The 25,478-nt window shown below is 39.5% G+C and overlaps 1 protein-coding gene across 49 annotated transcripts in view; it reads right to left on the bottom strand.

Moving 5' to 3' along the window:
- Positions 1 to 25,478, bottom strand: part of TTN (titin) — a 272,145-nt gene that overhangs the window by 50,507 nt on the left and 196,160 nt on the right. For all 49 annotated transcript variants that reach the window (XM_078327295.1, XM_078327278.1, XM_078327313.1 and 46 more), the window contains 42 exons: positions 25,241 to 25,389; positions 25,125 to 25,157; positions 24,899 to 25,028; positions 24,506 to 24,805; positions 24,095 to 24,412; positions 22,815 to 23,111; positions 22,407 to 22,706; positions 22,006 to 22,320; positions 21,758 to 21,906; positions 21,161 to 21,311; positions 20,791 to 21,072; positions 18,820 to 19,122; positions 17,670 to 17,972; positions 17,287 to 17,568; positions 16,895 to 17,194; positions 16,500 to 16,802; positions 16,102 to 16,410; positions 15,706 to 15,987; positions 15,305 to 15,604; positions 14,926 to 15,219; positions 11,870 to 14,836; positions 11,401 to 11,721; positions 11,019 to 11,303; positions 10,623 to 10,922; positions 9,998 to 10,300; positions 8,883 to 9,158; positions 8,481 to 8,780; positions 8,096 to 8,398; positions 7,431 to 7,730; positions 6,771 to 7,058; positions 6,109 to 6,405; positions 5,711 to 6,013; positions 5,304 to 5,609; positions 4,152 to 4,439; positions 3,768 to 4,058; positions 3,390 to 3,677; positions 2,637 to 3,224; positions 2,442 to 2,546; positions 1,500 to 1,697; positions 1,112 to 1,408; positions 415 to 1,002; positions 21 to 323 (listed from right to left, as the gene is read on the bottom strand). In XM_078327295.1, the coding sequence (XP_078183421.1) occupies positions 21 to 323; positions 415 to 1,002; positions 1,112 to 1,408; positions 1,500 to 1,697; positions 2,442 to 2,546; positions 2,637 to 3,224; positions 3,390 to 3,677; positions 3,768 to 4,058; positions 4,152 to 4,439; positions 5,304 to 5,609; positions 5,711 to 6,013; positions 6,109 to 6,405; positions 6,771 to 7,058; positions 7,431 to 7,730; positions 8,096 to 8,398; positions 8,481 to 8,780; positions 8,883 to 9,158; positions 9,998 to 10,300; positions 10,623 to 10,922; positions 11,019 to 11,303; positions 11,401 to 11,721; positions 11,870 to 14,836; positions 14,926 to 15,219; positions 15,305 to 15,604; positions 15,706 to 15,987; positions 16,102 to 16,410; positions 16,500 to 16,802; positions 16,895 to 17,194; positions 17,287 to 17,568; positions 17,670 to 17,972; positions 18,820 to 19,122; positions 20,791 to 21,072; positions 21,161 to 21,311; positions 21,758 to 21,906; positions 22,006 to 22,320; positions 22,407 to 22,706; positions 22,815 to 23,111; positions 24,095 to 24,412; positions 24,506 to 24,805; positions 24,899 to 25,028; positions 25,125 to 25,157; positions 25,241 to 25,389 (14,595 nt within the window). The remainder of the gene's footprint in view (positions 1 to 20; positions 324 to 414; positions 1,003 to 1,111; positions 1,409 to 1,499; positions 1,698 to 2,441; positions 2,547 to 2,636; positions 3,225 to 3,389; positions 3,678 to 3,767; positions 4,059 to 4,151; positions 4,440 to 5,303; positions 5,610 to 5,710; positions 6,014 to 6,108; positions 6,406 to 6,770; positions 7,059 to 7,430; positions 7,731 to 8,095; positions 8,399 to 8,480; positions 8,781 to 8,882; positions 9,159 to 9,997; positions 10,301 to 10,622; positions 10,923 to 11,018; positions 11,304 to 11,400; positions 11,722 to 11,869; positions 14,837 to 14,925; positions 15,220 to 15,304; positions 15,605 to 15,705; positions 15,988 to 16,101; positions 16,411 to 16,499; positions 16,803 to 16,894; positions 17,195 to 17,286; positions 17,569 to 17,669; positions 17,973 to 18,819; positions 19,123 to 20,790; positions 21,073 to 21,160; positions 21,312 to 21,757; positions 21,907 to 22,005; positions 22,321 to 22,406; positions 22,707 to 22,814; positions 23,112 to 24,094; positions 24,413 to 24,505; positions 24,806 to 24,898; positions 25,029 to 25,124; positions 25,158 to 25,240; positions 25,390 to 25,478) is intronic.

The raw sequence follows: 25,478 nt of genomic DNA on the forward strand, positions 1-25,478 counted from the left end.
TTGAAAAGACAAATACTAACATGTTGCGTCTTTCATTAGAACGGAATTTGAAGCCTCACTGGGTGGGCCAATTCCTGCTCTGTTTTCTGCACTGACACGAAATTCATAGGTGCTTCCTTCTTGCAGTCCTGTTACTTTGCACCTGAGATCGGAAACTGGTGTTTTTATTGCTCTCACCCATCGCAGGCTTTTCTTTTCTCTCCTTTCTACATGATATCCTGTGATCTCGCTGCCACCATCATCTGCTGGCCTCTTCCAACTGACGGTGGCAGTGTTCTTAGTGACATTTGATACCTCTGGTTTTTCAGGAGGGCCAGGAGGACCTGCAAAGAAAGGAAATTTATTAGAAATTCATGATTTCCTAAACTCAGCTATAAATGTTTCCATATCTGTTCTCTCACATGCTCTACATACCAAATCTGTCTACCATTTTGACAGGTTCAGACTGTACAGGTTCTCCTTTGCCATAGTGGTTTACAGCTGAGACCCGGAAGATGTACTCATTGCCTTGGATAAGTTTGGTTGCCACATGCCTACAAGATTGAATATCTTCAGCAACTACTGTCCATAAAAGTCGACTGGTTTCCCTCTTTTCAAGAATATAGGACTTAATTGGTGAGCCGCCATCTTCCAAGGGAGGTGTCCACGTAAGTGTTGCTTTTTCAGCAGAAACATTACTGATTTCAATAGGACCTGGGGGACCAGGTACATCAAGGACTGTTACCTTCACATGTTCCTCCTTCGTGCCAAAAGGATTGGTAGCAGTGATGGTGTATTCACCAGCATCTTTTCTAGTGGCATACTTGATAGTAAGCATGGAAGATGTTGGGGTTGTAGTTATCTGACTGATATCTGATGGTCTAATGTCTTTTCCTGCCTTGGACCAACTTGATTTTGGAAGGGGTTTGCCAAGAATGCTAATGGCATTCAAAACAATGGTATCCCCTGCTTTAATTGTTAGCCCATCTTTTATTGTGGGATCAAGGACAATTGTTGGTGCCTCTGCAAAGAAAAAAATACATTTTAATCAGAAAAGGAAGGAGGCTTCATTTGCCTTAAAAAACAACAACAACAACAACAACAAAGTATGTAAAAAGTAAAATGGACCTACCATATTCATCCTTGCAAATAATGGTTCCTGTACTTTCTGATGGAGCACTAATGGCACCTGCTGTATTCTTTGCTCTAATTCTGAATTCATATTTTCCACCCTCAACAAGGTCAGTTACAGTAAAGGCACATTCTGGGACATTAACATGGTTGGCTTTCATCCAAGACTTAGAAGGCAGATCTCGCTTCTCCACTATATATCCAGTTAACTTATGACCACCGTCATATTTAGGTTCAGTCCAAATGAGAGTCACTGAATTCCTTGTTATGTTAATAACCTCAGGTTTTCCAGGAGGATCTAAAACATAAAAACAAAACCAGTCAAACAAATACCAATGTTTTCTTCATGCAGAAAGTGCACCTGGGTTTTTCTTCACATAGTGACTTACCAATCGGGTCCAATGCCACAACAGGCTCTGATGGTAGGCTTGGCTTGCCAACACCTGCTAAATTGATTGCCATAACTCGGAATTCATATTCAAGACCTTCAGTTAATCCTGTCACTTTAAAGTCTCTCATCCTTATTGGAGTCTTGTTAGCTCTCTTCCACATAAGGCTGTTTCTTTCCTTGAACTCGAGATGATACCCTACAAAAGACCCAGGGATGTATCAATTCACATACAAATTGTAAATGCAGCTCGATTTTACAATATATATGTGTTGCCCAAATTATTTATATGTATCCATATGTATTGAACAAGTAATCATTCTTGCTAGTATTTATACTTTTATTACCCAGGCATAGTGCCATTCTTTTCCTCTTGGAATATGCATAATTGTTTTCTTTTCTGGTGAACAATTTTAACTTACAAAATAGATGTTATAATTAAGAAAGATGTTATTAACTATTACATTAGGAGATTTTCAATAAAATTAAACATTAACCATATGTACTGAAGAAAAACACATGGCTGTATAAACAGATAGTGTTATCAATAAGCACACATTCAACCGTTCTCAGGGAAATATTTGTGAGGAATCTTGATGTAAAAGCTATAGGAGGCCAAGCCTGGTGGCTCACGTCTGTAATCCCAGCACTTTGGGAGGCCGAGGCGGGTGGATCACGAGGTCAAGAGATTGAGACCATCCTAGTCAACATGTGAAGCCTCATCTCTACTAAAAATACAAAAAATTAGCTGGGCATGGTGGCACGTGCCTGTAATCCCAGCTACTCAGGAGGCTGAGGCAGGAGAATTGCCTGAACCCAGGAGGCAGAGGTTGCAGTGAGCCGAGATCGCGCCATTGCACTCCAGCCTGGGTAACAAGAGTGAAACTCAGTCTCAAAAAAAAAAAAAAAAAAAAAAGCTATAGGATAAGAACAAACAAAATACCTGTAATTGGAGAGCCACCTGTTTTCCTGGGGTCAGTCCAAGTTAGAGATACTGAGTCATGTCTGACATCCACAATATTGGGAGGTGGGGGAGCATCAGGCACATCTAGAAAAAAGTAGATAATGAAAGATTTATAATAAGATGCCTCCTCAAAATCACGTTTTGCTTTATGTCTTCTGAATTTAAGACACTTACCAAATGGATGTCTAGCAACAATTGGCTCCGATTTCAGGCCTTCCCCTACACCATATTTGTTTTCGGCACTGACCCTGAAGGTATATTCCATACCCTCATGAAGTCTGGTTACCCTAAAGGTGGTTTTCTGGACAGCTGAGGCACACGTCACCCACTTGTTGTTCACAGAATCTCTTTTCTCTAGGATATAGTTGGTGATTTCAGAACCTCCGTCATCCTTTGGAGGACCCCACTTTAAGGTCATGGCTTCTGCTGTGACTTCGTCAAATTTGATTGGTCCAGTGGGGATGCCAGGCTTGCCAACAACCTTTATGGAGATAGTTCCTTCCTTTGTGCCAGCAACATTCTTCAGTGTGATTGTGTATTTTCCAGCATCAGATTTTTGGCAATCATATACTATAAGAGTTGTGTTAACTGCAGATGACTCAATGCTGACTCTAGTGTCAGTTGCTAGAGGATCTTCCCCTTTCTTCCAGGAGACTGATGGAGCTGGCTTGCCTTTTATGGGGATCTTAAGCCGGAAGTTGCTGTTTTCTTTAGCCAAGTAGCACAAATCAGGTAGATCCTTTAAGTCAAGATCAGGAGCCACTGCAAAATAGTAGTGATAAATTACTGTTACTTTTAAGGCCAGGCAATTAATTTTTTCAGATCATTCTAGCTTTTAACCAATTTTTAGATAAGCTAGTGAGTAGAACACAAGAGTGCACTTTCGATGACAATAAAAGAAGAATGAAGACGTGGGTAGAGACTTACCAACATCATCCCTTGCCACAACAGTGATTTCGCTTGGGGTTCCTTCTCCATTTTCATTCTCAGCACTCACTCTGAAGGTATATTCTTTCCCTTCGGTCAAATCTTTTGTGGAGTACTGTTGGCTTAAGGACTTCATAACTCTTTGCCATTTATTGTCTTCAGTCATGAAATCAACTACATATCCAGTAATTCGACTTCCACCATCACTACGAGGCTTTTTCCAACCAATGCTACAAGATGACTTAGTTATAGACGTCACTTTCAGGTCCACAACTGGTCCAGGAGTTTCTAAAGCAAAGGAGAAATTATAAGTCTAAGCCCCAGATAACCAAGGTAGGATGTCACTCAAAATGATGGGATGATGGTTCATTTGCTTACGGGAAGCTTTGACAGCATCACGAGTTTCACCGGGATCACCAATGCCATACTCATTTTCGGCAAACACTCGGAAGAAGTAGGATTTTCCCTCCTCCAAATTAGATACTCTGAAGCTTGTTTTGGAGCACTCAGTTGTCACTGTCGACCAGGATTTCCTCTCTGCGTCTCGTTTTTGTATCACATAATTTATGATGGGGCTGCCACCATCAATAATGGGAGGCTCCCAGGTAACATAAGCAGAGTCTTTGGATACTTCCTTAACAGTCACATTGACAGGTGGCCCAGGAGTATCTGAATAAATAGTGGGTAAATAAGAATGAACATATAAAGAATACCTAAACTATTTTAAAATATATATATGAATCTTTTTTGAAATAGACCTACCAAGCACTTTTACAACAATGGTATATTCCTTTTTACCACAGCTGTTCTCCAGGGTCAAGATATATTTTCCTGCATCATATTTGTTCACATTTTCACAGCGCAAGAAAGTGTCAAAGTCAGTTGACTTTATGTCTAGTCCAATCCTGTCTCTTAGATTGACATTTGGTTTAGACCAAGTAATCTTTGGAGGTGGGCGTCCTTTTACTGGTACGTATAGTCTCATAGTAACTCCAGCACGTAATATGAGTGTCTTCCTTAAGTCCGCATCAAGTTCTCCCTCAGGTGGAACTGTTTAATTTTGGGTGAAGAAAATTAAATAAAAATTTAATAGTCAAATGTATTTCCAAGGACTGGCCTTATCACTCCTAAAATACATTTCTTTTCTAGAGCCAATTTCTTGTTCTTTAAAACCTCCTTAATATAATCCTCAAAATCATTTTTATATTCTGTACTAATTGTTGATTTTTCCATTTTCCGCTATGCTTTAGGCTTAACCAGGTTTTCCCTGGAGGATCTGTACCTTCTCTTTCATGAGTCTTATGTACCCTCCAACACTACATATATTAAAGGAAAGTAGACAATTGATGTTTGGCTCCCTTTCATTCTTGTTTTTTCCTTTCTATATTCCATGAAAGTGTTCTGCCATATATTCTAGCTCTCTTTATTATTTCATGGTAGGAAGAAAAGTACATTGAGAGTTACACATAATATCAAGTAATTCAAATAAAGGGGAAATTATCATGGAGAATAAGCAAATAGAAGAAATAGGAAGAAGGGAGATTAAGATGGAGAGCCCACCAGTCACATACTTAGGGAGATGGTAGATTGGAAAACAAAAACCATAAGAATAACAAATAGCTCACCACTTAGTTAAAAGGCCTCTTTATTCTCAAAATAAAATTCTTACACTCCAATAAAATTCACACATTCCACATCTTTTGAAGACGTGAAATTCTTATATATATAAAAAGCTTTTCAAAACCACAAATCATTTGTATTTGATTTGCTTGATCTACAATACTGAGAAGTACCTACCCAGCTCTCCTCAAAAGTACTCCAAATATAAACTAATCTACCTAAGGGAATTCTATTCCCCCTCTTAGAATATGATTAATAAGAAAAGCCTTATATATTTCCCCTGGTAATACTTACTTAAGATGTCCTTGGGATAGTGTTTATCTGGCACATCACTGGGGTCACTGTATCCAATCTTATTAACAGCATACACACGGAATTGATATTGTGTGTCTTCCATCAGACCAGTAACCTCAAAGCGGGTTTTCTGTAGATTCTGTGGTAAATTGCACCTTACCCAGTTATCAGAGTCAGCCCGTTTTACTTCAACGAGATAACCAATGATAGGGCTGCCGCCGTCATAGGCTGGCTTGCCCCAAGATAGACTCACGGAGCTACGTGTTGTATCATATACTTTAGGGAAAGCTGGTGGGCCAGGAGGATCTGAGAATAAATAATGATAGGAAATTTTCATTAAAAACTCCTTCCTGGGTGTTTAATGATGCTGTTAACACAGGATAAGGAATTCACTCATGAAAACTTACACTGAGGGTCCCGAGCATAAGCGGCCTTGGATGCATCACTGGGTTTGCCTGGTCCAGCTTTATTTATAGCTGTAACACGGAACTCATATTCGGTACCTTCTTGAAGACCTGTTGCTTTTAATGTTCTTTCTATAATAGGTTTTCTGTTGACCTTAGTCCAGTTAACTGCCTGGGTTTCCCGCTTTTCAAGCAAATAGCCAGTGATGGGTGAGCCACCATCATCCGCTGGTGGCTTCCAGCTGACTGTCATGTGATCTTTGGTTATGTTGCTAATAACGGGAGGATCACAGCGTCCTGGTGGGTCTGCAGAAATTGATTGAAAAGTTAATTTTTAATTTCCCAGGCTACAAGGTAATATTTAAAAAGTAAAATAAAAAACCACCAGGAAATGTTCCTACCATATGGGTTTTTGGCAATTGCTGGTTCGGTGAAGACTGGATCGCCTACTCCATATTTATTTTCAGCACAAATACGGAACTGATACTCATGGCCCTCTATAAGTTTCTCCACACTGCAGCTGGTGATAGGCACAGTTGCAGAGACCTGAGCCCAGTTGGGCCTGCTTGTTTCACGTTTGTCAACAATATAGTTGGTGATTTCTGAGCCTCCATCTTCAAGAGGCGGTTCCCAAGATAGCATTGCACGATCTGAATACATTTTGTTTATTTTAACAGATGCTGGGGGACCTGGTTTATCTGAAAGAATAAGGAAGAAGAGTGAAGTCTTCCACTAAAATATGTGGAATGGGGAATGAATATAGAGTAGAGGTCTGGAGACCTGGGCTGCAGTCTTTCTATTGTCAATTAATTTCCTATATGACCTAGGAAATTACTTAATTTTTTAGAATCATTATTTCTTCATGTGTAAAATTAGGTAATTGAAATATGTGATTTCTAATGCTCTTTTCAGCTCTAAAACATGGTTTTGTGATAAGAATAATTCTACGTTTAGGAAATATACATCAGAATATGGATCTCTTCTCCCACATTATTTTGTAAATCCTATTTACATCCCATTAACCAAAGTAAAATATGTGATTCTAATGAAGTATATTAATTACCTAACACTTTAAGCTTAATGGTGGCTGATTTAGAACCACTTGAATTTTCAGCAGTAATGGTATAGTCTCCTGAATCCTTCCGGTTCACACTGAACAGCTCCAAGGTGCACAGATTCCGCTGCATGGCCATCTTTATGCCTTCTGCTGGTTTTAGCAGTGTGCCATCTTTCTTCCAAGAAACAGTTGGCATTGGTTTACCAAAAACAGTAGCATCCAAGCAGACATTAGTTCCAGCTTTCACAGTAAGCAAAGATTTCATAGCCACACTCAGGTCTATCCTGGGAGGGACTGGAACGAAATGAGTGAAAGGACTTACTATATGCAAAGCTATATTATGTAATCTTTATAAGTAATAGTGGGAAATTCATATGCTCCCTCTTTTAAGAATGGAATTTTAATATTATTTCATTTTTATTTTTGATAGACAATAATGGCATTCTCAAATAACTATTGAAATTATATAGTTCTCACAGTTGTGTATCCTGATTTTTAGTTTTGCATGTTATTACGATTCTCCATAATCATAATTGTTGTGTCTATACACATAGTATCATTTTATTTTTACCTTTTCCCTTAGGTGTATATTTAGTTTTTAATTAGGAAAAATGATCATCATGAATGCTGTTACATGTTTGCCTATAATACTCAGCAGAATCTTACCATTTTCTGCAAGAACAGTCACTGGATCAGAAGGTTCAGAAGGTGGGCTAATGTTTACTGCGGTCCTGGCAATGGCTCTAAATTGATACTGGGCATTCTCTTCTAGGCCAGTAGCTGTGTACTCTTCCTGGGGAATCTGGTGAGGTGTAGTATTGCACCGAACCCATTTATCGCCAGGAAGTTTGCAAGCTTCTATGAAATAGCCAATAATTTTACTGCCTCCATCATGCTTTGGACGAGCCCAGATTAGAGATACAGTACTCTTGGTGACATCAATAACTTCAGGTTTCCCAGGAGGATCTAAAACAAAAAGAAGTACACTCACCATTTATCTTACTAGCAGAAGTTTAAACTTCCATATATCACATTATCATCCCTGTTGCTAAGTAACAAGCTCAACAGGATGACAATTACCCATTTTAATAATTGTCCAACAAGTATGCACTTTTGAGTCCTTGATGTATACTTTAAGGAAAATTATATGTCCTTTTATTTTTTTAAATATGTATTTTCATTTTAAGAGAGAACACATTCTTAAATGGAAGTAGTAATCCTTAGATTTCTACTACTGTCTTTGTCTCGGAGTCCAAATCTTAGACTCCAAGATTAAATGGGCCTCCATAATACTAAACAACAACAACAACAACAAAAACCCCAAAACTTACCAACTGGCATTCTTGCAGTTACATATTCTGTGGGTTTGCTGGGTGGGCTGGATCCAGCTTTGTTTAGGGCATAGATTCGGAATGAATACTCAAGACCTTCTACTAGGCCAGCACAAGGATATTCAGTTGACCGGACAAGATTATCATTGGCTTTCACCCACAGCAAACTGTTTCTTTCCTTGCGTTCAATGAGATAACCAGTAATGGGACTCCCTCCATCACTGTCTGGTCTGTCCCATGCAACAAAAATACAGTCTTTGTTGACTTTGGTGACTCGTGCATTCTTTGGTTCACTAGGAACACCTGGAGATGAAGACAAAGAAAATGTCAGTTTTTACGTTAAGTAACAGAAGAACAACCTTTTTCCTTTTTCACAAAAACATACCAAATGGGAACTCTGCAAGCATCTTTGGAGATGTGAGAGGCTCTGAAATGCCAAATCGGTTTTCAGCACGGACCCGGAAGATGTACTCCTGGCCTGGGATCAGCTTTCCAACCCTGCAGGAAGTTTTTGTGACTGAAGCTAGAGCCGTGACCCAGTCACCTCGGCTTACATCACACTTCTCCACTATATAATTGGTGATGTTACTGCCTCCATCCTCCAGAGGGATGTGCCATGACAGGGAGCAAGCATCCGCATCTATATCAGAAATGTCAAATGGAGGCTGAGGGGGGCCGGGGGCATCTGCATGAACCAAGAGGAAAAAAATGTAAGAACTGAGACCTGATTGGTAAAATGTTCCTGAGCTTCATATTTAGATGGCCATTTGTCCAATACTTAACCTACCCATGACTATAACTTTGATTTTCTGAGTGTCTGTCCCAGAACTGTTCTCTGCTGTGAGGCTATAGTAACCACTGTCTTTCCTAGTCACATCTTTTATGATCAGAATTGAAGAGCTCTCTGCTTTATGCACTGCCAGGTGGCTGGATGTGACAACTTCATCTTCTCCTTTCTTCCATTTACAGGTGGGATAAGGCTTTCCATACACATGGGCTTCAATTCGGAGTTTTTTCCCAGCTTTGATAGTAATTTGCTCTGGCATAAGGATCTTTGGTGGCACTGAAAGTAAAATTAAAATATTTTAATTTTGGGGAGGTGGTTAAGTTTCTTCTAGTGGAGAACTCTACTGGTGTTTAAGTTGTGGCTTACAACCCACAACTTAAATATGTGAGTTCAAATTAATGCTTGTATTAGAGCCAATATATTTTTTAAAAGACAGAATAGGATAGAAAACATAAGAGTGCACATGACAATGGGTGTGTATTGTTTCAGGAAATGTTTTTTAGTTATATAAGTGTTTGTGTAAGTTTACTGTGTGTTGTTGGCCCACCCCACATGTTTGAAAGCCACTCTTCTCTATTGTTTTTCAAGTACTTCTAGAACTATATTCCTACATACAAAAGAAATTCTTTTTTTTTATTGCATTTTAGGTTTTGGGGTACATGTGCAGAACATGCAAGATAGTTGCATAGGTACACACGTGGCAGTGTGATTTTCTGCCTTCCACCCCTTCACCCACATCTGGCATTTCTCCCCATGCTATCCCTCCCCAACTGCCCCCCCACCACTGTCCATCCCCTATTCCCCCCAATAGACCCCAGTGTGTAGTGCTCGCCTTCCTGTGTTCTCATTGTTCATCACCCGCCTATGAGTGAGAACATGTGGTATTTCATTTTCTGTTCTTGTGTCAGTTTGCTGAGAATGATGGTCTCCAGATTCATCCACATCCCTACAAAGGACACGAACTCATCGTTTTTGATGGCTGCATAATATTCCATGGTGTAGAAATGCAAATCAAAACTACATTGAGATACCATCTCACGCCAGTTAGAATGGCAATCATATAAAAAATTCTAATAAACCTATCACATGATATAAATGAAGCAACGACTACTTACACAGTTGTTCTTTGGCTTCGTATACTCCTTCAGCCTCTCTTGGCAAACTGACTCCAACAGCATTTCTTGCCGCTACTCTAAATTTGTATTTCTTTCCTTCCTTTAGGCCAGTAACAACAAGGCTGAGATCTTTTACCACTGAGTACTCTGTCCAGCGATCTGCAGGCTGCTCTTCTTCTCTGTAGCTAATGATATAGCCATCAATTTTAGCACCTCCATCACGCAGGGGAGGTAACCAGGCTAAGGTGGCACTGTTCTTTGTCATTTCAGTCACTTCTAATTTCCTCGGGGGATCTGGCTCACCTGGAAGAAAAACATAATTTAGAAAATTACCTAGGTAACCTGATCAATTTCCCTTTATTAATGTACATAGGAGTTTTGGTATACCATTTGCTCCAATGCATATAGAACCTGTAGTTCAGTACATTAAAAGTAAAACATACTAGATGAGACAGTGATGAGACAGATAAAAAAAGTGTTTTAGGAGTGCGATAGATATTTATTATGCTATTTGGATCTCTATAAATGAAATATCTTTCAGAAGTGGATTAAAATAGTATTAGTATCTTGACTTTGGTAAAATAGGAGACTGGAGTTAAAAGGAGGAAGAAAGCATAATACTTACTTAGAGGATCTGACGCAAGTACTGGTTTGGGGACATCTGTTGGGACACCAGGGCCATATTCATTGACAGCAGTTACTCTGAAGTAATACTCATTCCCAGGGACAAGATTGGTTACTTGGAAGCTTGTTTTCTTAACCTCTGGGGTAACAGTTGACCATGTCTTTCTCTCTGCCTCACGTTTCTCCACAATATATTGGGTCACTTGGCTGCCACCATCATTTTCAGGAGGGGCCCAGGACACATGGCATGATGTTTTAGTGACATCTGAGACTTTCAGATCAGACACAGGTCCAGGAGTGTCTGTAAAGAATCAAAAAATCAGATATATGTGACTCCTCAGCATCCCTATTAACATTCATTTTTGAAGGGGAAGGGAGAAGCATTTTAGTAACCCACCTAATACTCTGACATTTACGAATATAGCCTTTTCTCCTGCTGGGTTCACAAGTGTTAAGGAATATTTTCCTGAGTCATCACGGGTAGAGTTGGGGATGACAAGGAAGGCCATCGTGTCAAGCAGATCAACTTGTCCTTTTCTGACCACATTATCAATGCCTACTTTTCGCCAAGTGACTTTAGGGGTTGGTCGTCCTCTCACTAGGGCAAAGAGACGAATAGGGCATCCTGCTCTCACTGTGACCAGTTTTCTCATGCTGGCATCCAACTCAATCTCTGGAGGTTCTGAAATGACATTTAGGTCATTAGTTGATTTGTCAGAATGTGAGGAAATCATAAGAAATTAAGTGTGAATGAATCAGGTGCTAAAGGAAGGACGTACCTAGAATTTCTTTAGGTTTGATAGCTTCCTTTAGCTCTGCAGGGCGTCCAATACCAACTTGGTTTTGGGCACACACCCTGAACTCATATTCCTGGTTTTCATCCAAGCTGGTAACAGTGAATTCCATACGTACAAGCTGTGCTGCTGCATTACACCGTTTCCAGCCTTCATCAGGAGATGCATCTGCTATTTTTGGTCTCATTTCTACAACATATCCAATTATTGGTGCACCACCATCATAGACTGGTTTTCCCCATGCAAGCGTTATGGAATGTTTGGTTGTATCAACCACTTTGAAATTGGTTGGTGGACCAGGTGGCTCTGAAAACAAAACATAAGAATAAATATACATACAGTCTACTACTGCTGCTGCTACTTCAATGTGTAATTTTATATAGTCTATTCTTAGTTAATCAAAGATAGATCATCTAAAGTTGATGTAATATCAGAAAAAACAAGGACAACCTACCTATGGGGTCTTTTGCCACCACCGGTCTTGAGGGCAAGCTTGGTTCTCCAATTCCAATTTCATTTTCTGCCTTGACACGGAACTGATATTCATGGTCTGGGAGGAGATTCTGTACTTTCATACGTCTCTCAGGGATTGCACTCTTGTTAACAGGGACCCATCGTGTTGAATGCTTTTCCTTTTTCTCCAAGAAGTATCCTGTTATAGACTTTCCACCATCATATTCAGGTGGATTCCAAACCACAGTCATCTCTTCTTTGCTTACTTTAGTGACTTCTGGGGGATCAGGGCGACCAGGTTTATTATACTTGGTTTTTGCTATGACTGGTTTACTTTCCGTTGGAGGCCCTGTGCCTATTTTATTTTCTGCACGGACTCTGAAAATATATTCATTTCCTTCTATGAGACGTGTTACTGTAGTACCGGGTGTCAAGACAGTCGCAGAATAGGTAGACCAAACCATTCTCTTGGTCTCACATTTTTCTAAAATATAATTTTGGATTTCACAGCCGCCATCATCTTCTGGTGGATCCCAGCGAACAGTACACCTATCACTGGACACATCAACAATTTTCAGATTTCTCACAGGACCAGGCTTATCTAAAACGTTGACAGTGGCATAGGCCACAAAACTGCCGGCTGTGTTAGTTGCTGTAACTACATATTTACCACCATCACTTCGCTTTGCTTTAGTAAGAGAAAATTTAGAAGAATCAGCACTGGTATCAATCTTGACCCTTGGTGATCTTGTTAAGTCTGTAGCATCTTTGTCCTTGGTCCATGAAACTTCTGGGAATGGTTTGCCTCTAACCCCTGCCTCAAGCCTAATGGTGTCCCCTGCTTTGACAGTTAGGACCCCACTTAATTTCAGCTCAAGTACTGGTTTTTGCAAGTCCTCTTTCACAACAACTTCCTCTGTCTTCACCCAGTCACTTTCTCCACCTTCATTCTTTGTTTGCACTCTGAACTCATAAATCTGGTTTTCAACACATCTGTCAACCATGTAGTGAGTTTCTTTAATGCTTCCTTTATGCACTCTTTCCCAGTCATCAGAGCCCTTCAGCCTTCTCTCAACATGATATGACAGATTTGGACTGCCACCGTCATAATCAGGCCTCCGCCACTTTAGGTAGACAAATGTCTTTCCTTTATCTGCAATGTGAAGGTTTTCAGGCTCACCTGGTCTGTCAATAGGGTTAATAGCCAGAATGGGAGTTTTCGTTTCAATGGTTGGCCCAACACCTACTTTATTCTCTGCACAAACTCGGAAATAGTATTCATTGTTGGCTAAAAGGTTGGCCTTGATTAATCGTTTAGTGACATCTGAAGCAACAATTGACCAGCCTTTCTGGTTTGGTTTGCGATATTCTACTATGAAGTTTGTTATTTCTGAGCCACCATTATCTAGTGGATTTTCCCAAGAAATTGTACAGTTCTCTTTGGTTACATTGGTAACCTTCAAATTCTGGCAAGGCCCAGGTCTGTCAAGGACGTTAACGATGGCTGAACCTTGGGCATGTCCACTGCTGTTCTTAGCTGAGATGATGTACTTGCCATGATCAGCTCTAATGGCTTCTTTAATTTGTAACTCAACACGAGGTAGATCCTGAATAAGGTCCACCCGCTTTTCTCGGACCAATACTTTGCCTTCCTTAGTCCAAGTTATGTCTGGTTCAGGTCTGCCTTTGACTCGAGCTAGAATGCGGATAGTTTGGCCCACTCTCACAGTAATAACATCACGACAGGTAACATCAAGCTCTACTTCTGGAGGATGAAGGATATCTTTTGCAATCACAGATTCTGCTAGTTCTCTTGGTTCACCCTCTCCTACAATATTAGCTGCCTTTATACGGAATCTGTACTCATTTCCTTCAATTAGTCCAGGTACCCTAAAGGCACATTGCCTAATGAGTTCATCTTTATTAATTCTGCTCCATTGTGCTGTGCCAGGTTTCTGACATTCCACTACATATCCTAGAATGGGGCTACCACCATCACTGAGAGGCTTTGTCCACACCAAGTCAGCTGTTTCTCTGCTCTTGTCTTTCAGTTTAGGATTAATAGGTGGTCCAGGTGGTTTGATGGGCCGGCAAGCTTTTATTGGATCAGAACTTGGGGATGGATTGCTTAGTCCTGCAAGATTTTCAGCAAACACTCTAAACTCATATGTATTTCCTTCATAGAGACCAGTCACTCTGAACTTCAGGTCAGCGATAGGTGTTTTGTTGACCCTCACCCATTTTCCAGTTATTTCACGACGTTCCACATAGTAGCCAGTTATTGGACTGCCACCATCAGATTTTGGCAGGGTCCAAGACACTGTTGCTGCATTTTCAGTAATGTCAGTAACCACTGGTTTACCAGGAGGAGATGGAGGACTAAATTTATGCTTAGCAACAGTGGGTATGGAGTCAAGGGGAGGACCAACACCCATCTTATTCTCTGCTCTAACTCGGAAAATGTATTCACAGCCTTTCTGCAGATGTGGGATTTTCAGCTTTGTCTTACTGCTTCCTGAAGAGACAACACCCCAAGTGTCTTTCCTTGTATCTTGTTTCTCAACAATATAATTTATCACAGGGGTTCCTCCATCATCCTTAGGCGGCTGCCATGAGATAGTCATGTGTTCAGGGGTAACATCCAGAATATTAATAGGACCTGTTGGTGGCCCAGGAACATCAAGAACAGTAAGATGTACAGCTACTGTTTTGCTACCAGCTGCATTGGAAACTGTGATTTGATATTCCCCAGTGTCTCTCCTTAAGCAATTCTTAATGGTAAGTACTGATGAGAAGTTGTCTGTTTCAACTGTGTAGTGCTCATCTGTTTTAATCTCACTCCCATCGGTTGTCCACTTTGCAGTAGGAACAGGCACACCTCTTATAATAGCGGGAAATCTGACTGTGGTTCCAGCCTTTACCACAAGACCTTCAATTAATTTCACATCTAGCTCCACAGATGGAGGCACTGAAAAGAAAACATGAAAAAATTAGATTTTGATCTTCACCTATATGAATAATAAAAAAATAGGATAATACTGCTAGTCCAAAAATTACCTAGTTTTTCTTGACATTCTATCGGGATAGTTGTATCTGGGAGACCAAGACCCACAATATTTTCAGCTTTTACACGGAATCTATAGGTCTTTCCTTGTTGTAATCCAGTAACCACACACTCTAAGTTTGTCACAGTCTTAAATTTAATCCAGTCTTGGGTGCCTTCTTCTTGATATTCCACCCAATATCCAGTGATTGGAGAACCACCATCACGATCTGGCTTATTCCAGACGAGGGAGACTTCAGTCTTGTCAACATCTACATGGTGCAGGTCCTTGGGTGGCCCTGGAGGATCTTTTCAAAGAAGAATTTATGATGAAAAAGGAATATTCTTAAAGACAGTCAAACAGTAGTTTTGTATTCAGAGAAAGCAACTTACGGAGAGGATCCAGAGCCTTGATGGGTTTCGGTGTTTCAACAAAAGGACCACGTCCATACTGGTTCTCTGCAGCTACTCTGAAGAGGTACTGGTTGCCTTCATTCAGATGTTTAGCCAAGTGACTCTTTTTCTTTGACGTAGCTGAGAGAGGTGACCACTGAGCGGTGGCAACATCTCTCCTCTCAACCACATAATTGGTAATAACTGAACCACCATCATCCAGTGGTTCTTTCCAAGTAAGATAACAAGAATCTTTCCTAATTTCACTGACTTCCAGATCTCTAGGTGGCCCAGGTTTATCTAAAAAGTGTTAAATAACAGTTTTATAAGTAATTTTATCCAAATAAGAGCACAGAATTATCAAAATTTATTTTTAATGGAATAAGTATTGAAATTCTTACCTAATACAAGTACTTTTACTGAGACAGTTTTTGAACCAGCTGGATTCTCCACTGTTAAAGAGTAAATCCCACCGTCTTCATGGGCAGCATTACGAATTTCAAGCTTGCTACCAACGGGAGTCACATCAATTCTTGCTTTAGTTGGAGCCTCTCTGTCTTCTTTTTTCCAAGTGACTTTTGGGAATGGCACTCCTTTGATGACAGCACTAAGTCTTAGAGTATCACCAACCTTAATGTGTTGTTCTCTTGCCATGTTGGCATCAAGAATCAACTCAGGGGGTTCTAGAATAAAGAGAACAGAACATTCGGATTTAATCCATAATGCAGATTACAATTAAGTACATACAATCAGACACCTATCTTCTTTGCAAACACAGGTGAGAGCATCTTACTCACCAAGTCTGTCTTTTACTAGGACTGGCTCCGGAACATGAGCTGGGTCTGATTCACCAGCTTCATTGACTGCTAACACTCTGAACTTATAGGTTTGACCATCCCGAAGACCGGTGACTTTATATTTAGTTTCAGGACATGACTCAGGGGTGTGATTGGCTCTTCTCCATTCTTCATCTCCAACTTTCTGGTACTCAACAATGTAACCCAGAATCTTGCTCCCACCATCATGACGTGGTGGCTGCCAAGTTAGATCAACTGAATTACATGTTGTATCTATTGCTTCAGGATTAACAGGTGGACTTGGTTTAGCTAAAAAATAAAAGTAAGAAATGAATTAGAATATAGCTGAAAACAAAGTTAAATAATATGATAGCTGATTAAATGCGTTAACACTATACCAATTGGATCTTTAGCAAAGACTGGTTTGGATGGTGGGCTTGGATCTCCAATGCCAATTTCATTTTCTGCAGAAACCCGGAATTCATACTGACATCCTTCTAGAAGATCAGGAACCCTAAATTTAGTGTATGGATGAATAGGATCTTTGGTAACTCTAGCCCATCGTTTAGACATAGTTTCTCTCTTTTCCAGGATGTAGTTTGTGATGGGCTTTCCTCCATCGTGTGGTTTGTTCCAGGTTACTAATGCAGAGTCTTTGGTAACTTCTGTAACTACTGGCTGATCAGGTGCATCAGGAACCCCTATAACAAATGTTGGAAAATGTGTTAGAAATTTATTTCTTCCTATTAGTTATATCAAGCATTGAATCACTAAAAAGAAACATAATGCATACTGAAACGATCTTTGGCTTTCATTGAATCAGACACCAGAGGATCACTTATTCCATACAGATTTTCAGCATGTATCCGGAAAATATAATCTTTTCCTTCAAGTAATTTAGAAACTTTGCATGTTGTTTTAGGACTTGCAGATGTCACAGGCATCCAAATGTCTTTACCCAGCTCCTTCTTCTCAATAATATAATTGGTAATTTCACTGCCTCCATCATCTAAAGGAGGCTTCCAAGAGATAACCATGTAATCTTTAGTCACTTCATCAAAAATAACTGGTCCTACTGGTGGTCCAGGACGGTCTGCAGAAAAAAAAAATCATGGCACAAAATGTTATTTCCATTTCTGCTTTTGAAGGACAGAAGATATATTCTTTCCACTAAATAATACTTACCAACAACATTAACTTGACAGAAACCTTTCCTAGAGCCCGTACTGTTCTCCACAACCACACAGTATTTGCCGGAATCTGAACGTTTGGCCTTGATCTTCTCTAAAGCAAGTGTTGTTGGTGTAGTCTTTATTTGAGTGCGATCATCATCCAGCACATCAGCTTCATCTTTGAACCAGGAAACCTTAGGCTTTGGTTTGCCCGAGTAATGGCCAGTGAGGGCAAAAGCTTCACCAACTCGAATTATGAGCTTATCTCTGAAGTCGAGGTCAAGTGTTGGGGGTGCTAAAATTTATAATTATAAAGGCAAGTTATTTTTATTGATGTCCTATCACAAATCTACAAATATGCAAGTTTCTAAAGTATAAACTGTAGTAGACACATACCCAGCTCATCCTTGCAAGTGATTGGCTTGGTGCAAAATGATGGTTTGCCTTGTCCAACAATGTTGACAGCACTGACACGGTACTCGTAGGTATCACCTTCTTTTAAGCCTTTAACAGTGTATTTTCTGCTAAGCAAATTGTCATTTGTAACTTTGTGGAACTTCTCAGTTCCAATGAGCCGACTTTCTAGGACATAGTTAATAATTTCTGATCCGCCGTCATACTTAGGAGGATTCCAAGTCAAAGTTACAGTATTTTTAGTAACTTCTTTGACTTCCAGGTCTTCAGGACGCTCTGGTACAGCTGCAAGTATAAGTATAGGAATTGTAGTAGGAACAAGTGTCACATTAAGAATGTAGTAGAATGTAGTGAATATTCCTTTTCTGAGGATTGCATTTAAACATTAAACTTTCTGCCCTCATAAATAGCAAAAGAGGTCTCATCATAAAACTATCAGCATTAACAAGGACACAACACAATCTAATTTCCTCACTTGACAGATGAGAAAGTAGAGGATTTTGAGGCAAAATAATTTAGGAAAAGTCTTCGGAGTTGGTAATTTTAGAGGTAGGAAAATAGTTCACTTTCTATTTTTAATGCCATTAAGTGGGAAATTTAAAAAAACCTGTGTAGTATAGATGAAAGAAATTTGATGAATGGACCAGGCATGGTGGCCCATGCCTGTAATCCCAGCACTTTGGGAGGCTGAGGCTGGTGGATCACTCGAGGTCAGGAGTTTGAGACCAGGAGTTTTGAGATAGCAAAAACTTGTCTCTACTAAAAATGCAAAAATTAGCCAGGCATGGTGGTGCATGTCTGTGATCCCAGCTACTCAGGAGGCTGAGGCACAAGAATTGCTCAGAGGTGGAGGTTGCAGTGAGCCAAGATCATGACACTATACTCCAGGCTGGGTGACAGAGTGAAACTGTCTTAAAAATAAAAAAGAAATTTGATGAATTATGCATATTCCTAAAATCTCTTTTACAGTCACTGTCCAAATACACCAAATCAGAAACTGAGTAGTTGTGTAATAACTGCTTGTCAAATGAAGGAAATGTATAGGATTTATATACATATTTTTTTCACTGTAGTCTTGTACTAAGTGAGTAAAGAAGTGATTAAGCATAAAATTATTTTTGATTGTACTTACTTATTGGCTCTCTGATAACAAGTGCCTCTGATGTCTCAACAAATGGACCCATGCCAATACTATTTTCAGCCGCGATTCGGAAAAAGTAGGCTTTTCCTTGAATGAGACCCTGGACAGTAGCATTTTGCCTGGTAACTGTATACGTCACTGGGGTCCATGCTCTGCGGTCAGATTCACGCTTTTCAATGACATAATTGGTGATTGGAGAGCCTCCATCATCTTCTGGAGAAAACCATGTCAGTTTGCAGGAATCATTGGTTAGGTTGTGAGCTAGGAATGGTATTCCAACAGGACCTGGAACATCTGGAAATAAGAAGGAAATATTTCAAGTTGTTTGCCTTCAATGAAATATAATGCTCAACATTTGTTTTTTCAAAGGAGACAACATTGTTGTTATGAAGAAAGTAAAGTTTTGTGTTTACTAATTGAGTTAGTTTTTTCCTCCTGCTATCTAGTCAATACAAAAAGTTACTTTTTTTTTTTTTTTTAGATGGAGTCTCCCTCTGTTGCCCAGGTTGGAGTGCAGTGGCATGATCTTGGCTCACTGCAACCTCCACCTCCCAGGTTCAAGCTATTCTCTTGCCTCAGCCTCCCAAGTAGCTGAGACCACAGGCATGCCCCACCATGCCTGGATTATTTTTGCATTTTTAGTACAGACGGAGTTTCACCATATTGGACAGGCTAGTCTCAAACTCCTGACCTCAAGTGATCCACACGCCTCAGCCTCCCAAGTGTGGGGATAAAAGGCGTGAGCCACCACACCAGGGCTCACATTATTTAATGAAGTAGGTTTGCAACTGTTATTGGTTACCATAGTTTTAGTAGAGGCTGAAGGGAAAATAAAAATGCTTTTTAAAAGCAATTTATGACTTGAACAGGAGGGAGCTGGGAGGCAAACATGAAGAGGGATACAGGAGGTGGGTAACAGTGGCATAGTCAGGTTTTATATCCAGTTTCCTCTCCAGGTAAAAAGGAGAAAGAGATGTTTTATTTCTAGATGACCAGGTGGGTCAATGAGCAGCATAGGAGGCCCTAAATTTCAGAATGATTTTGAATGGGTTGGAAATAATTAACATGGAAATGTACCAGTTCTCAAATTAAAGTAATAGCCATTAGGCAAAAGAATTTTAGGTGCTTGAAACTAACCTGAAAGCTTGTGAAACTATTGCTTAATGAAATATTTTTTTATGCCATTCTTATATTAATTATATTCAACACAGAACTAGCAATTTTCACATAAAAAACTGTGGCTGGAGTATTGTTTTGCCTAGAGACATGCTTAGAAAGAGCTGTGAGTGGAAGGGCTTTATGTTCTGAGCAAATCAGTGGACTAAAGCCCCCGATGAGAGGCATGAAAAAGCTTCATAGAGTTCAACTCTATATTCAGTAACTAGAAATGCAGTATTGATAACCAACTATGACACTTCTCTTCAGTTAGAATACTGAAACCCTTCAAAGGGGTTTTTACATTATTATGATAATTTAGTGATAGGGATAGAGTCTTATGATGTGAAATGGTCAACACTGGCAAATTGTTAAACATTCATGTACAACTGAAGGAAAGTTGCTTTTATGAAAACTATATAACAACATAATAGATGGGAGCAAGTTCTATTAAGAAAAAAGCCACATTTATTTTGGACCATGATTCAGAAAACATATTCATGGCCTTCTAGCAATTTAGAAAGTGCATACATGCACTCTTTAGGATCACTGGAGACATGGATACAAGTCTTCTCATTAGCTTCTGTTTACTCAATTATATGGTTTGTAATCTTAGACCCACCACACAGAATATGCATAGAATAAAAAACAAAGGAGGAAATTTTTAAAAAGTTCTAATAATGGTCAATGTGTTATGGGTGATTTTTCTTATTTTCTAAAACATTTGTTACATAGCATACAACATAGCTTTGTGTAAATATAAGAATATTGGTTTAAATGTTGCCTAGACAAATTGAAAATATTTACCTAATACATCAACAATAATTGTCTTCTTTCTTTCTCCACCTTCATTTTTGGCAAGAAGAGAATAGACACCTTGATGGCTCCGCTGGCAGTTCTTGATGACCATGGATGAGCTAATGGCTGTGGTCTCAATGGTGGCTTCTTGAGGTAGGGCTCTTTCATTCATGTTCCAGGTGACAGTTGGAGGAGGCTTTCCAGACACATAGGCAATGATTCGGATCACGCCTCCAGCATGGACGACAATTCTATCTCTGACACTGGCATCTAGCTGAAGGTCAGGTAAAACTGGAAGCAATTGAAAATTACAAATATGATTTTCCCCTTCAATCCAAAACATAAACACTGATGACATAAAAGAAGGATTAATAATTACCAATTCTGTCCTTCATTTCAATGGCATCTGTGACCTCTCCAGGTTCTCCAATGCCAGCAATGTTGACTGCTCTAACTCTAAATTTGTAGAATGCTCCTTCCTTTAATCCTGTCACAACAAGCTTTGTTCCTCTCACTTCTTTATCTTTAGCCTGGGGGAAAATCGTAAACATTTTATAATTAGAATAGTTATTTGTAGCTTCTTGCCTTAATGGCTTCCTAAAGCATCACCAGCAGTTTATTTAACTGTTTACTCTGGGAAAATGTTGCTGGTTTAGGTTTTAGGGATCAGATATTACAGGCAACACTGAATGGAATGACTTGGCAGGAGTTATGCTTTAAAATTATTGCCAAATGATTAAACCATTATTTATTTATTTCGCTCTCCAGGGTTTACAGCCAAAATGTTAGTAATAACATGACTTAACATTTGATTAGATTTTTGACACATAGTCAAAAATCTAATCAAATGTTAGGACTATGTGTTAAAATTATGCTATTTTCCTGATTTCTTATAGACAGAAGTTAATGGGATTGAGAGTACTACAACAGTTCTAGTTTATTCATAGGTCATTTTCTTAGTGCCAAGTTTCATTACCTTTTCCCATTCTTCTTTTCCTTCTTCTTTATATTCAACAATGTATCCAGTTACTTTGGATCCACCATCTTTTAGTGGAGGAGACCACTCCAGATCTGCAGATGATTTAGTCCAGTCTGTCACTTTGGGAAATGGAGGGCCAGGAGGGGCTAGAAAGAACCAGTATACCATTAGCATTCTTGACTTTCCCCTGGCACTTTTCAAAAATAAGATTAAAGAAAAATAAGAGGAATGGTTTCAAGTCTTACCAATCGGATCTCTAGCAGTCGCTGGATCTGATGGCAGACTTGCTGGACCCACGCCAGCAGCATTGATTGCATATACCCGGAATTGATAGTCAGAACCTTCAATAAGACCAGTCACTTTATAAGAAACACCCAAAGTCATGGCTTTGATAGGATCTCTGTTAACTCTCTTCCATCTCTTTGAAGTGGTGTCTTTCATTTCCAGCCAGTACCCTGTCACGGGAGAGCCTCCATCATATTCTGGCTCTTCCCAGTTGACAGTCATGGAGTTACGAGTCACGCTGCTAACTGTTGGTTTATCTGGTGCTCCAGGGACAGCTGTGAAAAAAGTCATATTGAGTATAAGAAATTTTAAAAAAAGCAAGTGAAAGTGACTTGGTACGTGAAAAAGCTGTCCTACTTACAGAAGAGGTTTCTTGCTGTTTCAGGTTCACTGTCAAGAGGTTCTCCAATGCCATATTTATTTTGGGCCATGATTCGGAATACATATTCATGGCCTTCTAGCAATTTGGGAATCGTGTACATGCACTCTTTAGGTTCACTGGAAACACGGACCCATGTCTTCCTGTTAGCTTCTCTTTTCTCGATTACATAGTTTGTAATCTTGGACCCACCATCATCTTTAGGTGGAAGCCAAGATAGTGTCATTTGCTCTGCTGAAATAGATTCAAATTTTATAGGTCCCACTGGAGGGCCAGGACGACCTAAAATGGTTTAAAGAAGGAATACTTTATCAACCAGATGATTTTAAGGCCAAATGTTATTTATAAACAGAACAACAAGTAGTTTTAACCAAACCATGCAGTCTTTACCCAGGACATTCAGTCTCATCTCCTTTGATGCAGTTCCCAGATTATTTACAGCTGTGATGGTATATAAGCCAGTGTCACTCCTGCGAGACTGTGGAATAACTAAAGTGCAAGTATCATCCACCACCAGTTTGTTGACGTGGGTGTCATAGAGAACAGGTTCTTTGTTATCAGGCTTCTTTGGAGGAGCTTTAAACCAGGTTAGTGTTGGGAATGGTACACCTTTAATTTTGGCCACAATGCTAACATCAGTTCCTTCTTCCACCTCCATGAATTCTTTCAGATCAATTGATGGTGGGCCTAGGTTATTAAAAATAAGTTGTCATTAGGATCAAAAAGCATTGAAGGATAGAAAGTAGAATACACAGTGACTATAAACATGTTTGGATCCACTGTAGTCAGACTTTGTAGCTCAGCCCAATATAAAGCATAGTCTTTAATACTATTACACTAGTTTGGGGAGCAGGTACATGAGGACAGCATCCTTTATTAGATCTACATGTGGCTATATATCAATGCTTGCCTCTCTTTATTTGGTATCATTATGCATGTAATGATGAGTATTATCATAGTTATCTTACCCTGACAAAAGAGAGAATATTTTAGTAGGAGAGTATCATGGGATAGTCTCTTTAATATTTATGCAGAATTATGAAGGGACCCATAAGAAGGTGAATTCCCTTTTAAGAAGTACAACTGTTAATAAAAGGAAAGCAATTTTCCATTTTGCACTAATTTAGGATGGAAATATGCAAAGAGGGTAGCGACTACAGTTTTTTTACACTTAGATGAGAGAATAAACAAATACACAACAGTAGTTATGGTAATTATCAGAGGGAGAATTATTGCCATATTTGTATATATATTTTATCTATTGAAATAGATGTATCTTTTCTCATATAGACAAATAGAAACTTGATTGTGAAGATAAATGGATATCAGCAGTTGCTAAGCAAATGACTAGTTACTTTCTGCCCCTTTTGAGGAGCATGCAGAGAAACTGCTTTAACCTCTGATAAAGAAAACAGCCTTCCATGGAGAAAATTATAGCAGGAAAATTACAGACATCATTTCCTTTAAATAGGGAAAAAGTAACAGGTAAGGGAATGTAAAAGTTCTGTGGAAATTGAGGGAATCAGTAATTCAGTAACATGCCCATGTCTACATTCAAGCCATGGTAGCTTCCCAAGGTACAGATATATCTCTTTGAATTTTGAACTATGATTAAACACCGAGGACAGCAGCCGTAAGGAGGACATCTCTGTCAGTGCATTGGTGCTTACACGTCTGGTCTTTGACAGTAACAGGGCCGACAGTGGCTGAAGGCTTGCTGACTCCTGCAGCATTGACAGCTTTCACTCGGAATTCATATTCGCCGCCCTCTACTAGGTCTTCAACAGTAAATTGCAGTTCTTCCACATCACGCTTATTGCACTGTCTCCAGGCTTCTTTCTTTGTCCCAGTAGGGTCCCATGCAAGGCACTCAACAATATAGTGGGTAACAGGGGAGCCCCCATCATTCTTTGGGGGTTTCCATGACAGATGTACTGTGTTCTTTGTGATGAGGCCAATCTTGAGTTTAATAGGAGGATCAGGAGGATCTTTAAAAATAGTTTAAGGAAGTATTAAGCATTATTTATAATAATATACTTCAATTTTGAGAAGATATTTTAAATTTATATTTTAAAGCTTACATATCGGATCTCTGGCAGTGGTCCTCTGAATGGTTTCCACCGGTGGGCCAATACCAAAACGGTTTTCTGCTCGCACACGGAAGAAATATTCCTGTTCAGAGAGGAGATCAGGCACTACAAATGTGGTGCTTCCACAGTTTGGATTGACTTTGGTCCAGGCTTTTCCATCAATCGTCCTCTTCTCGATAACATAGCCTTTGATCCTGTCTCCTCCATCATCGTCTGGCATCTTCCATGAAAGTCTGCAACTACCCCTTGTGATATCACTGACTTTCAGATCTTTGGGTGGGCCTGGTACATCTATTGGATGCAAATCACAATATAAGCAATGTTCCTTAAATACTAGAAAATAATTCGTTTTCATTCTGTAGCAAATTTCAAAGTCTTTCTTACCCATGACTTTAACTCTGCAATTTGCAGTCTTTTGTCCTGCTTTGTTCTTGGCTGTGATGCTGTATTTGCCTGTATGAGATCGTTTACACTCTGGAATAACAATTACTGAGGAGTTTTCAGCAGTCTCCAGCTATACAAAGACAACAGTAGTCATACATTGAAAGAACTCATAGCAGTATTAAAGTCAATCATATTTTGAATTATTTTAATTATTATTATTTTTTACCTGTGCATCTTCGGGTATATCATGAACTCCATCCTATGAGAAAAGGAGATAGCTGTAGTATAAAAACTCCTTATAGTGATTCAGCGGGAAATACAGGAGAATGGTTATTTTCTTACCTTCACTGCTTTCTTTGCCTTTCCATCAAATTCCCAAGATGATTTTGGTGTTGGGCGTCCCTTGATAACAGCAGGAATCCTAATCTGTGAGCCAGCTTTACAAACCAGACAGTCCTGTGCTCCAATGTCAATGAAAACTTCTGGTTCCTCTGTAATACCACGTATAATATAACAGGATTTAGCTCATATTTGTCAAAAAGCAATTGAAATATCTTCAGTAAATTAATCGATTTCATAA

The sequence above is a fragment of the Callithrix jacchus genome, chromosome 6 (genome assembly GCF_049354715.1).
Source record: "Callithrix jacchus isolate 240 chromosome 6, calJac240_pri, whole genome shotgun sequence".
Taxonomy (NCBI): domain Eukaryota; kingdom Metazoa; phylum Chordata; class Mammalia; order Primates; family Cebidae; genus Callithrix; species Callithrix jacchus.